At 41.2% G+C, this 14,426-nt stretch overlaps 1 protein-coding gene across 2 annotated transcripts in view; it reads left to right on the plus strand.

The window, feature by feature from the left end:
* LOC106571809 (probable methyltransferase-like protein 24) overlaps positions 1-14,426 on the plus strand; it is a 119,869-nt gene that overhangs the window by 56,977 nt on the left and 48,466 nt on the right. Inside the window, exons 1-2 of one of the 2 annotated variants that reach the window (XM_045695896.1) lie at positions 7,149-7,274; positions 7,769-7,867. Coding sequence is in view for 1 of the 2 variants with exons in the window: in XM_014145276.2 (XP_014000751.2) it covers positions 7,769-7,867 (99 nt within the window). In the remaining variant the exon portion in view is untranslated. Of the gene's footprint in view, positions 1-7,148; positions 7,275-7,768; positions 7,868-14,426 lie in introns of those variants that run through there. The other variant, XM_014145276.2, reaches the window with a different exon arrangement.

The following is a 14,426-nucleotide window of genomic DNA, read 5'->3' on the forward strand; positions in this document are numbered from 1 at the left end:
TTAATAGGACAAGGCAGCTCTAACCAACATCTCCAATCTCGTCTCATTGATTGGACTCCAGGTTAGCTGACTCCTGACTCAATTAGCTTTTGGAGAAGTCATTAGCCTAGGGGTTCACATACTTTTCCCAAACTACACTGTGAAAGTTTAAATGATGTATTCAATATAGACAAGAAAAATACAATAATTTGTGTGTTATTAGTTTATGCACACTATATTTGTTTATTGTTGTGACTTAGATGAAGATCAGATCAAATTTGTTGACCATTTTATGCAGAAATACAGGTAATTACAAAGGGTTCACATACTTTTTCTTGCCACTGTAGACAACAGAAGATAAAACTGTACATCATATAACATTATTATGCTACTACATACCTACAATACAAAATGTACAATACAAAATGTATAATACCACCAAACTAAAATATTAACGTCTTACATCTAGACGTTCCGCTAGCGGAACACCTGCTCCAATATCCAATGATGGGCGTGGCGCGAAATACAAACTCCTCGAAAATCCGAAAACTTCCATTTTTCAAACATATGACTATTTTTCACCATTTTAAAAACAAGACTCTCCTTTATCTAACCACACTGTCCGATTTCAAAAAGGCTTTACAACGAAAGCAAAACATTAGATTATGTCAGCAGAGTACCCAGCCAGAAATAATCAGACACCCATTTTTCAAGCTAGCATATAATGTCACAAAAACCAAAACCACAGCTAAATGCAGCACTAACCTTTGATGATCTTCATCAGATGACACTCCTAGGACATTATGTTATACAATACATGCATGTTTTGTTCAATCAAGTACATATTTATATCAAAAAACAGCTTTTTACATTAGCATGTGACGTTCAGAACTAGCATTCCCACCGAATACTTCCGGGGAATTTACTAAATTACTCACGATAAACGTTCACAAAAAACATAACAATTATTTTAAGAATTATAGATACAGAACTCCTTTATGCAATCGCGGTGTCCGATTTTAAAATAGCTTTTCAGTGAAAGCACATTTTGCAATATTCTGAGTAGATAGCTCGCCATCACGGGCTAGCTAATTTGACACCCACCAAGTTTGGTACTCACCAAACTCAGATTTACTATAAGAAAAATTGGATTACCTTTGCTGTTCTTCGTCAGAATGCACTCCCAGGACTTCTACTTCAACAACAAATGTTGTTTTGGTTCCAAATAATCCATAGTTATATCCAAATAGCGGCGTTTTGTTCGTGCGTTCAAGACACTATCCGAAGGGTAACGAAGGGTGATGCGCGGACGTGTATCGTGACAAAAAAATTCAAAATATTCCATTACCGTACTTCGAAGCATGTCAAACGCTGTTTAAAATCAATTTTTATGCGATTTTTCTCGTAAAAAAAGGGATAATATTCCGACCGGGAGACGTCCTTTCCGTTCAAAGACTCAAAAAGTAAAATGGACTCTTCACGTGCATGCGTGCACCCGTCTCATTGTTCTCAGATCGACCACTTACCAAATGCGCTACTGTTTTTCAGCCAGTAACTGCAGAGTCATCGTTCAACGTTCTGGCGCCTTCTGAGAGCCTATGGGAGCCTTAGAAAATGTCACATTACAGCAGAGATCCTTTGTTTTGGATAGAGATGACAAAGAAGGCCAAGAAATGGTCAGACAGGGTACTTCCTGTACAGAATCTTCTCAGGTTTTGGCCTGCCATTTGAGTTCTGTTATACTCACAGACACCATTCAAACAGTTTTAGAAACTTTGGAGTGTTTTCTATCCAAAGCTAATAATTATATGCATATTCTAGTTTCTGGGCAGGAGTAATAACCAGATTAAATCGGGTACGTTTTTTTATCCGGCCGTGAAAATACTGCCCCCTATCCATAACAGGTTAAAATGCATGCGTATGCGTGTCTGTATCTTTGTGTGTGTTTCTTCACAGTCCCTGCTTTTCTATAAGTTGTAATGTCACCTGTTTTAAAAATCTAATTCTCCTGCTTGCATCAGTTACCTGACGTGGAATAGAGCTCAATTTAGTCATGGCTCTATGTAGTACTGTGCGCTTCCCATAGTTTGTTCTGGACTTGGGGATTGTGAAGAGACCTCTGATGGCATGTCTTGTGGGGTATGCATGGGTGTCCGAGCTTGGTACGTTCAGCTTGTCAACACTTCTTACAAAAACAAGTAGTGATGAAGTCAATCTCTCTTCCACTTCGAGGCATGAGAGGCTGACATGCATATCATTAATGTTAGCTCTCCGTGTACTTTTAAGGGCCAGCCGTGCTGCCCTGTTTTGAGCTTAATGTAATTTTCCCAAGTCTCTCTTTGTGGCACCTGACCACACGACCGAACAGTAGTCTAGGTGCAACAAAACTAGGGCCTGTAGAACCTGCCTTGTTGATAGTGTTGGTAGTGAAGTGAAGTGATAGTGAAGGCAGAGCAGCGCTTTATTATGGACAGACTTCTCCCCATCTTAGCTAGTTTTATCAATATGTTTTGACCATGACAGTTTACAATCCAGGGTTACTCCAAGCAGTTTAGTCACATCAACTTGCTCAATTTCCACATTATTCATTTAGTTGAGGGTTAGGGTTTAGTGAATGATTTGTTCCAAAAACAAAGCTTTTAGTTTTGGAAATATCAGGACTAACTTATTCCTTGCCATCCATTCTGAAACTAACTGCAGCTTTTTGTTAAATGTTGCAGTCATTTCAGTTGCTGTAGTAGCTGACGTTTATAGTGTTGAGTCATCCACATACATAGACAAACTGGCTTTACTCAAAGCCAGTGGTATGTCATTAGTAAAGATTGAAAAAAGTAAGGGGCCTTAACAGCTACCCTGGGGAATTCCTGATTTTACCTCGATTATGTTGGAGAGGCTTCCATTAAAGAACACCATCTGTGTTATGTTAGACAAGTAACTCTTTATCCAAAATGTCAATCAATTTATTTTTGTTTCATAGTATAGTTTATTTGTATTATTATTTAGTTTAGTCACATGATTTCTTAATTTGCAGTACGTTTGCCAATAGGTTGGGCTGCCAGACTTATTTGCCATACCTTTTGCTTCATCCCTCTCAACCATACCATTTTTCAATTCCTCATCAATCCAAGGGGATTTAACCGTTTTTACAGTCATTTTCTTAATGGGTGCATGCTTATTAGTAACTGGAATAAGCAATTTCATAAATGTGTCAATTGCAGTGTCTAGTTGCTCCTTATTACACACCACAGATCAGCAAATAACATAAGAATCACTACAAAATGTATTGTATGACCTCTTATACACTATATTAGATCCAGCCATTGGAACGTTGGTTTTCCTAGATATGGCTACTATATTGTAATCACTACATCCTTTGGATTTTCCTTCCCTGTGGCTCAGTTGGTAGAGCATGGTGTTTGCAACGCCAGCATGGTGTGTGCAACGCCAGGGTTGTGGGTTCGATTCCCACGGGGGGCCAGTACAAAAAAAATCATTTAAAAAAATGCATGAAATGAAATGAAATGCTCTGGATAAGAGCGTCTGCTAAATGACTAAAATGTAAATGTAAAAAATGATTTGGATACTGCTTTAAAGCAAATTTATGCAGAATTAGTAAAGATGAGATCATTACATGTTGATGATTTAGTTCCTGTGCTATTTATAACTAACCTGGTAGGTTGACTGACAACCTGAACCAGTTTGCAGTCACTGGATGCTGTTTGAAGTTTTTCTTGAGTGGGCAGCTTGATGAAAGCCAGTAAATATTTCAATCCCCTAGAAAATATACAGTGCCTTCGGGAAAGTATTCAAGCCCCTTGACTTTTTACACATTTTGTTAAGTTACAGCCTTATCCTAAAATGGATTAAATAAAAAAAATCTACGCACAATCCCCAATAATGGCAAAGCAAAAACAGTTTATTTTATTTTAGCAAATGTATAAATAAAAAAATACAGAAATACCTTATTTACATAAGTATTCAGACCCTGTACCATGAGACTCGAAATTGAGCTCAAGTATATCCTGTTTCCATTGATTATTTTTATTTAACCTTAATTTAACTAGGGAAGTTAATTAAGAACAAATTTTTATTTTACAATGACCCGGCCTACCCCGGCCAAACCCTCCCCTAACCCGGATGACGCTGGGCCAATTGTGCGCCGCCCTGTTGGACTCCCGATCGTGGCCGGTTACGATACAGCCTGGGATCGAACCAGGGTCTGTAGTGATGCCTTCAGCACTGAGCTGCAGTGCCTTAGTCCGCTGCACCACTCAGGAGCCCTTGAGATATTTCTACAACTTGATTGGAGTCCACCTGTTGTAAATTCAATTGACTGAGCATGATATGGAAAGGCACACACCTGTCTCTATAAGGTCCCACAGTTGACAATGCACGTCAGAGCAAAAAACAAGCCATGAGGTCAAAAGAATTGTCCGTAGAGCTCCAAGACAGGATTGTGTCGAGGCACAGATCTGGGGAAGAATACCAAAAACATTCTGCAGCATAGAAGATTCCTAAGAACACAGTGGCCTCCATCATTCTTAAATTGGAAACGTTTGGAACCATCAAGACTCTTCCTAGAGCTGGCCGCCCATTCAAACGGAGCAATCGGAGGAGAAGGGCCTTGGACAGGTAGGTGACCAAGAACCCGATGATAACTCTGACAGAGCTCTAGTTCCTTTGTGGAGATGGGAGAACCTGCCTGAAGGACAACCATCTCTGCAGCTCTCCACCAATCAGGCTTTTATGGTAGAGTGGCCAGAGAGATGCCACTCCTCAGTAAAAGGCACATGACAGCCCGCTTGGAGTTTGTGAAAAGGCACCGAAAGGACTCTGAGACCATGAGAAACAAGATTCTCTGGTTTGATGAAACCAAGATTGAACTTTTTTGGCCTGAATGCTCACCGTCACGTCTGGAGGAAACCTGGCACCATCTCTATGGTGAAACATGGTGGTGGCAGCATCATGCTGTGGGGCTGTTTTCAGTGGCAGGGACTGGGGGACTAGTCAGGTTTGAGGCAAAGATGAACAGAGCAAATTACAGAGAGATCCTAGATGAAAACCTATTCCAGAGCGCTCAGTACCTCAGACTGTGGTGAAAGTTCACCTTCCAACAGGACAATGCAGGAGTGGTTTCGGGACAAGTCTTTAAATGTCCTTTAGTGGCCTAGCCAGAGCCCAACTTGAACCTGATCGAACATCTCTGGAGAGAACTGAAAATAGCTGTACAGCAATGCTCCGCATCCAACCTGACAGAACTTGAGAGGATCTTCAGAGAATGGGAAATACTCCCCAAATACAGATGTGCCAAGCTTGTAGTGTCATACCCAAGAAGACTCGAGGCTGTAATTGCTGCCAAAGGTGCTTCAACAAAGTTCTGATTAAAGGGTCTGAATGCTGATGTAAATCTGATATTTATTTTTTAAATATAAATTAACAAAAAAAAAGCTTTTTCTTTTTCATTATGAGTTATTGTGTGTAGATTGATAATTTTTTTTTTTTTTTAATCAATTTTAGAATACGGCTGTAACCTAACAAAATGTGTAAAATGTCAAGGGCACTGTAGTTCTCTGTTGATATCACATACATTATCAAGCATTACACACGTATTATCCAGATACTGACTGTTAGCACTTAGTGGTCTGTGGCAATTGTGATCAAATCAATGCAATATTAGCCACTTTCAATGCAACATACCAAAACTAACTATGCAAGAGATTTTGTTGTAGGCAGAACGAATCGGAGTAGGATTATATTGCATTGACACGGACTACTCAGCCATACTCTACACAGACCGGTGTGGCATAAACAATTGGCGCTTCAGTAGGCCAATATGCAAATAGACCATTGCCATATATGGATCTGTGCCATTTACTTTGAACTGGACTGTGTTTACAGCATGAGCGGTCGTGAGTAGATGTGCTTGTTTTGAAATCAAAGCGAGAGCTGCATGTAGCCACATGTACACATCCTTTGCTAGTTAGTGAGTTATTATCCCAGTTATAGATCATTTGTAGTCAGCAATAGTGGAGTGATTGCTTCCTTCTTGAGCACAAAATGTATACATTTCTAGGCATCTTTGAAAAGTGAGTCAGGAAAATAGCTTTTTTTTGTCTTAAAGTGTTGTATTTTGAGACAGGCTTGAATAAGTTAAGTAGCTAACAGAAAATCTGTCTTGCTCCAGCAGGTGTCGTTTTTTTTGTTTTTTTTCGCCCACCAAGCAAGGAGTTTTTGTATGGAGGTCAATGAGAAAGTTTCAAATTTGGTCAACAAAACATTTATGGTTTATTTTCTACATGTGGATTCTTTGACCGAATATACGTTTTGTAATGCTTAAGTTGTTACGAGTGTACTGACAACCATCATCGAATATTCAAAATAGAATTACAACAATATATCCATAATATTTGCTAAAATTCACTGGAAAAGGCAAGGCACACTGGGAAATTAAATTGGAGGCGTGGCTTAGTGGGGGACGTGGCTTTCAATTTGTTGTTTTTGGTGTTGTAACACTTGAAGTGGTCTATGGTTATGTTATAATAATTATGAGCATGTCAGCTGCCAGTCCTGAAGTCTTTGTAAATGTTTATGTAAGACCATAAGGCATTACAGACTTGTAAATATAATTGAAATGTTCTTAATCGAAAATGAGCGATACAGACCTCTTTGTGTAATGGTTAAAAATCCTGTATGACGTGTTATTGCATCAGCACTAAGCACAGTGCTAATTTAACACTACCATGTACTACTGTAGGACAAATAACAGTACACTGTGCACAGTTACAACACATGAAAACACATGCACACTGTTAATATTGTCCACATGAAAACACAGAAAGGGAACACAGACAAATGCCAACATGATCCAGTTATCATCAGCCTATAATTATAGTGCAAACAGAACCACTCCATGGAACGTACTCCTCCAGTTGTCTAGTTGGGCAAAATGGAGATAGATTGCTGGAACACAGCACATTGCTATTATTCTCTCTCTCTCTCTCTCTCTCTGCTGTAATCACAAACAGACACATTCCTGTGATGATGAATGAGGTCACTGAGCCTAGGCCTGTATAGCAGCCAGGAACAACAGGAATGTGACACAGAAACCCTCCCATAGAGGGGTATGTACTGGGACAGAAACAGAAACACTTTTCCAGTCTCACAGTTGGGTGGATACTGTAGCAGGACACAAGGTTTGGCATTAATGTCACTTTAATGGATGACAGAGGGCGGATTTGATTATGCTGAGCAGTGGAGCACCGGTCTGTGGCCCGTAATGTGAATGGGCAAAAGTGGTGAGAGAGGAGCACCCGTCTCAAATCAGTAATCTGTGCCGCTTGGTCATGTTGTCATCAAAGCAGCATGGTACTTTTTTGAAAACCATACAAAATCTCTTTTCCATTAAATATATGTTTGAATTTTCTAACTTGTTAGAGGAAGATAAAGCATTTTTACCAAAAGCAACACAGAATCATACTCATTACTCCTTGTGGGTAATTATGTCACATTTGTTCTTAGCCGACTTCACCGTGGGCTTTGAACGGGGACCTGGCTCACGTCTGGGATGCAGCCCAGTTTCGAAACGAAAACAATCAACTTCACCTAGTGCAAAACACGCCTACCCGGGCGCCAGGGCCAGATTAATCTAATCCCCTCAGTCATTTTTAGGATTCCACACTGATAGTAACACTGACGCTGATTGGCTTTCTCCTTGTTCCACTGTGTTGTTGTTTGGCCATCTCCCTGGTCCACTGATGCTGATTGGCTGTCTCCCTGTTGCTTTTTCCAGTCTCCCAGGTGGCATATAGAGCTCGAGCCGTGGGCCAGTGACAGTCACTCCCTGGAGGAGGAAGCTAGGAGGTTCCTTCACTACATCACTATACCACAGGTGGGTCACACTCATTTAATGGTTGCATCCAAATTGGCACCCTATACCTAGGTGGCAAAGGTCGGGATGGATATTGTCATTTATCAGCGTAGTAACAAACCCTCACCTCATGACCCATGCGAGGCTGGTAGAAAATGAACAGTCAATCATGTTTTTCCATGAAATTTGATGATATTTGGATGAAATCAGATCAAAGTATGATGACCAAAGTGTGAAAATGTACTGTTGCTTCTACAATTCTAAAGTTTGATCATAAAATTACTGGTCACCTCCCCCCGTGTCAAACACTTGGATTCAGGAAGCGGGATTATGCAGCTCTGCAACTTTTCAGGGAAGTCAGTAACCAATATACACAGTTAGTTAGGAAAGCTAAGGCTAGCTTTATCAAACAGAAATGTGCATCCTGTAGCACTAATTCCAAACAGTTTTGGGACACTGTAAAGTCCATGGAGTATAAGAGCACCTCCTCCCAGCTGCCCACTGCTCTGAGGCTAGGAAACACTGTCATCACCGATAAATCTACGATAATCGCTAATTTCAAGTAGCATTTTTCTACGGCTGGCCATGCTTTCCACCTGGCTACCCCTACCCCGACTAACAGCTCTGCACCCCCCGCAGAAACTTGCCCAAGGCCCCCCCCCCCCGCTTCTCCTTCACCCAAATCCAGACAGTTTATGTTCTGAAAGAGCTGCAAAATCTGGATCCCTACAAATCAGCTGGGCTAGACAATCTGGACCCTCTCTTTCTAAAATTATACGGCAAAATTGTTACTAGCCTGTTCAACCTCTCTTTCGTATCGTCTGAGATCCCCAAAGATTGGAAAGCTGCCGCGGTCATCTTCCTCTTCAAAGGGGGAGACACTCTAGACTCAAACTGTTATAGACCTATGTATATCCATCCTGTCCTGCCTTTCTAAAATCTTTGAAAGTTAACAAACAGATCACCAACCATTTCGAATCCCACCGTACCTTCTCCACTATGCAATCTGGTTTCCGAGCTGGTCATGTGTGCACCTCAGCCACGCTCAAGGTCCTTAACGATATCATAACTGCCATCAATAAAAGACAGTACTGTGCAGTCGTCTTCATCGACCTGGCCAAGGCTTTCGACTCTGGAAATCACAGGGTTCTTAACGGCAGACTCAATAGCATTGGACTAGTAACCGAAAGGTTGCAAGATCGATTCCCCAAGCTGACAAGGTAAAACCTGTCGTTCTGCCCCTGAACAAGGCAGTTAACCCACTGTTCCTAGACTGTCATTGAAAATAATAATTTGTTCTTAACTGACTTGCCTAGTTAAATAAAGGTAAAATACAGTGCCTTGCGAAAGTATTCGGCCCCCTTGACCTTTTGCCACATTTCAGGCTTCAAACATAAAGATATAAAACTGTAATTTTTTGTGAAGAATCAACAACAAGTGGGACACAATCATGAAGTGGAACGAAATTTATTGGATATTTCAAACTTTTTTAACAAATAAAAAACTCGAAAAATTGGGCGTGCAAAATTATTCAGCCCCCTTAAGTTAATACTTTGTAGCGCCACATTTTGCTGCGATTACAGCTGTAAGTCGCTTGGGGTATGTCTCTATCAGTTTTGCACATCGAGAGGCTGACATTTTTGCCCATTCCTCCTTGCAAAACAGCTCGAGCTCAGTGAGGTTGGATGGAGAGCGTTTGTGAACAGCAGTTTTCAGTTCTTTCCACAGATTCTCGATTGGATTCAGGTCTGGACTTTGACTTGGCCATTCTAACACCTGGATATATTTATTTGTGAACCATTCCATTGTAGATTTTGCTTTATGTTTTGGATCATTGTCTTGTTGGAAGACAAATCTCTGTCCCAGTCTCAGGTCTTTTGCAGACTCCATCAGGTTTTCTTCCAGAATGGTCCTGTATTTGGCTCCATCCATCTTCCCATCAATTTTAACCATCTTCCCTGCCCCTGCTGAAGAAAAGCAGGCCCAAACCATGATGCTGCCATCACCATGTTTGACAGTGGGGATGGTGTGTTCAGGGTGATGAGCTGTGTTGCTTTTACGCCAAACATAACGTTTTGCATTGTTGCCAAAAAGTTCGATTTTGGTTTCATCTGACCAGAGCACCTTCTTCCACATGTTTGGTGTGTCTCCCAGGTGGCTAGTGGCAAACTTTAAACAACACTTTTTATGGATATCTTTAAGAAATGGCTTTCTTCTTGCCACTCTTCCATAAAGGCCAGATTTGTGCAGTATACGACTGATTGTTGTCCTATGGACAGAGTCTCCCACCTCAGCTGTAGATCTCTGCAGTTCATCCAGAGTGATCATGGGCCTCTTGGCTGCATCTCTGATCAGTCTTCTCCTTGTATGAGCTGAAAGTTTAGAGGGACGGCCGGGTCTTACCCTAGCCCCTCGACACATAAACTACTGCAGCATAAATACTGGAGGCTGAGACAGGAGGGGTCAGGAGACACTGTGGCCCCTTCCGATGATACCCCCGGACAGGGCCAAACAGGCAGGATATAACTCCACCCACTTTGCCAAAGCACAGCCCCCACACCACTAGAGGGATACCTTCAACCACCAACTTACCATCCTGAGACAAGGCTCAACCCACTCAAGTGACGCACCCCTCCTAGGGACAGCATGGAAGATATTCATCGCCAAACCCACTGGCTCCAGGTCATCTATAAGTCTTTGCTAGGTAAAGCCCCGCCTTGTCTCAGCTCACTGGTCACCATAGCAACACCCACCCGTGGCACGCGCTCCAGCAGGTAGATTTCACTGGTCATCCCCAAAGCCAACACCTACTTTGGCTGCTTTTCCTTCCAGTTCTCTGCTACCAATGACTGGAACAAATTGCAAAAATCACTGAAGCTGGAGACATATCTCCCTCTATAACTTTAAGCATCAGCTGTCAGAGCAGCTTACCGATCACTGTACCTGTACACAGCCCATCTGTAAATAGCACACACAACTACCTCATCCCCATATTGTTATTTTTATTTATTTATTTTGCTCTTTTGCACCCCAGTATCTCTACTTGCACGTCATCATCTTCACATCTATCACTCCAGTGTTAATACTAAATTGTAATTATTTCACCTCTATTGCCTATTCATTGCCTTACCTCCCTAATCTTACTACATTTGCACACATTGTACATATATTTTTCTACTGTGTTACTGACTGTAAGGTTGTTTATCCCATGTGTAACTCCGCGTTGTTGTTTTTGTTGCACTGCTTTGCTTTATCTTGGCCAGGTCACAGTTGTAAATGAAAACTTGTTCTCAACTGGCCTACCTGGTCAAATAAAGGTGACCTTTTTTATAATAATTTTGTGACATCACCCTTATTTCATTTTAATACACCAACGGTAACATGATATTCTCTTACCTAATTTAAATAAGTACCACCTTGTAACCAAGATCGGAGAAGACGTGTTTGGAGTGTGGTTTATATAGCTAGATAGCTATTCTATTCGTGCCCAGATTTGACACCCAGATTTGGGTGTCAGCAAATATTTTAAAAGGTTTACCGTATTCATCTATAACAAAGATTCTTACAGTATACAGTATGTTTCCCATTTGTTCTGTGTTTGGTGTAGGGTTGGGTGCTATCCAGAGTTCCATATCTTCCTACGGTGCCTGTGCTATCCCTTGATACACGGTATTACTGGTAGTGCACACAAGGGAGGCTACTTTTTTTTGTTACATAGAAAAGCCCAAAAAACGTCACTTACCAAAACGCTAACACAATGCTAACAAGTACTCAGCATCCCCATAGCGGATGCTAGATAGATGCTTGTGAGCACATGGAAACATTTACTACTAAGATAGACAACACAGCTCGTAAAGTTATGCAAGTATCTCAAAACGCAGTTTGCAGCATGCACAAAACAAATATTAGACAGCAGGGATCTTAATCCAGGAGAGGATTGTCTCTGCTGCTGTTACCAAGAAGCTTGATCACGCAATCTAGTTAGACACTTAGATAACGTTAGGAAGTTTGCAAAACCCAGCTGGAGAGAATTTATTTGGCACATCTTAGATAGTTAACGTAATACTTATAAGATATATAGCTGGCAAACATTTGTAGTGAATTTCCGTGTAACTTGATCACCTCACTTACTTGACTCGACCCAAGAAAATCCCATTTTCCTTGTGCTTTTTTGTAAACAAACACGTGACTGGCTCAAACAGCTGTTTTGGGAAACTATATAGTACCGGTAAGCTTTATAATAAATAAATCGAACAGGCGAAATAATGAACGCGATCTGTTTTATCTATTACCTAGTGCACAAGTTGACTGCAGGTATTATTTAAAATGTACAAATACAGCCACCCGAGTGGTGCAGCAGTCTAGGGCACAGCATCGCAGTGCTTGAGGCGTCACTACAGACCCAGGTTCGATCCCAGGCTGTGTCACAACCGGTCATGACCATTGGGTGGGTAAGGGGAGGGTTTGGCCGGTGGGGCTTTAATTAGCTCATCGCGCTCTAGTGACTTCTTGTGGTGGGCTGGGAGCCTGCAGGCTGATTTTGGTCGTCAGTTTTATTCTTTTTATATATTTTTTTACCTTTATTTAACTAGGCAAGTCAGTTAATTAAGAACAAATTCTTATTTACAATGATGGCCTGCCAAAATGCAAAAGGCCTCCTGCGGGGAGGGATAAAAAAATATATATACACTACTGGTAAAAAGTTTTAGAACGCCTACTCATTCAAGAGTTTTTCTTTATTTGTACTATTTTCTACATTGTAGAATAAAAAACGATGAAATAACACTTATGGAATCATGTAGTAAGTCAAAAAGTGTTAAACAAATCTAATCAAAAGAGATTCTTCAAAGTAGCCACCCTTTGCCTTGATGACAGCTTTGCACACTCTTGGCATTCTCTCAACCAGCTTCACCTGGAATGCTTTTCCAAAAGTCTTGAAGGAGTTCCCACATATGTTTAGCTGCTTTTCCTTCACTCTGTGGTCCGAAACATCCCAAATCATCTCAGTTTGGTTGAGGTCGGGGGATGGTGGAAGCCAGGTCATCTGATGCAGCACTCTATCCCTCTCCTTATTGGTAAAATAGCCCTTACACAGCCTGGAGGTGTGTTGGGTCATTGTCCCACTAAGCGCGAAGCAGATGGAATGGCGTAGCGCTCCAGAATGCTATGGTAGCCATGCTGGTTAAGTGTGCCATAAATTCTAAATAAATCACAGACAGTGTCACCAGCAAAGCACCCCCACACCATAACACCTCCTCCTCCATGCTTTACGGTGGGAAATACATATGTGTACATATGTCATTTGTCATCCATTCACCGACACCACGTCTCACAAAGACAAGGCGGTTGGAACCAAAAATCTCCAATTTAGACTCCAGACCAAAGGACATATTTCCACCGGTCTAATGTCCATTGCTCATGTTTCTTGGCCCAAGCAAGTCTCTTCTTCTTATTGGTGTCCTTTAGTAGTGGTTTCTTTGCAGCAATTCGACCATGAAGGCCTGATCCACACAGTGTCCTCTGAAAAGTTGATGTTGAGATGTGTCTGTTACTTGAACTCTGTGAAGTTATTTATTTGGGCTGCAATTTCTGAGGCTGGTAACTCTAATGAACTTATCCTTTGCAGCAGAGGTAACTCTGGGTCTTCCATTCCTGTGGCGGTCCTCATGAGAGCCAGTTTCATCATAGCGCTTGATGGTTTTTGCGAATGCACTTGAAGAAACTTTCAAAGTTCTTGAAATTTTCCGTAATGACTGACCTTCAGGTCTTAAAGTAAGGATGGACTGTCCTTTCTGTTTGCTTATTTGAGCTGTTATTGCCCAAATATGGACTTGGTCTTTTACCAAATAGGGCTATCTTCTGTATAACCCCCTACCTTGTCACAACACAACTGATTGGCTCAAACGCATTAAGAGGGAAAGAAATTCCACTAATTAACTTTTAAAACTTCTTCGGGATTGGTGTCCCTTCTATGGCACGGTTAAGCGGCTAATGCGATAAGCATGAGGTTATATGTAACAAGAGAATTTCCCAGGACATAGACATATATGGGCAAAAAGCTTAAATTCTTGTTAATCTAACTGCACTGTCCAATTGACAGTAGCCATTACAGTGAAAGAATACCATGAAAGAATACCTTTGAGGAGAGTGCACAATTTTGAACATGAAAAGTTATTAATAAACAAATTAGGCACATTTGGGCAGTCTTGATACAACATTTTGAACAGAAATGCAATGGTTCATTGGATCAGTCTAAAACTTAGCACATACACTGATGGCCAAAATCTAAATTGCACCTGTGCTGGAATAATACATTCTGGCTTTTCTCTTGCATTTCAAAGATGATGGTACAAAAAATATATTTGACCAGATCTTTTGTGGGAGGCTTGCAAGCCGAAGAACTCCATCCCAACCGTTAAGCACGGGGGTGGCAGCATCATGTTGTGGGGGTGCTTTGCTGCAGGAGGGACTGGTGCACTTCACAAAATAGATGGCATCATGAGGAGGAAAATTATGTGGATATATTGAAGCATCATCTCAAGACATCAGTCAGGAACTTAAAGCTTGGTCGCAGATGGGT

The sequence above is a fragment of the Salmo salar genome, chromosome ssa15 (assembly GCF_905237065.1).
Source record: "Salmo salar chromosome ssa15, Ssal_v3.1, whole genome shotgun sequence".
Classification (NCBI taxonomy): domain Eukaryota; kingdom Metazoa; phylum Chordata; class Actinopteri; order Salmoniformes; family Salmonidae; genus Salmo; species Salmo salar.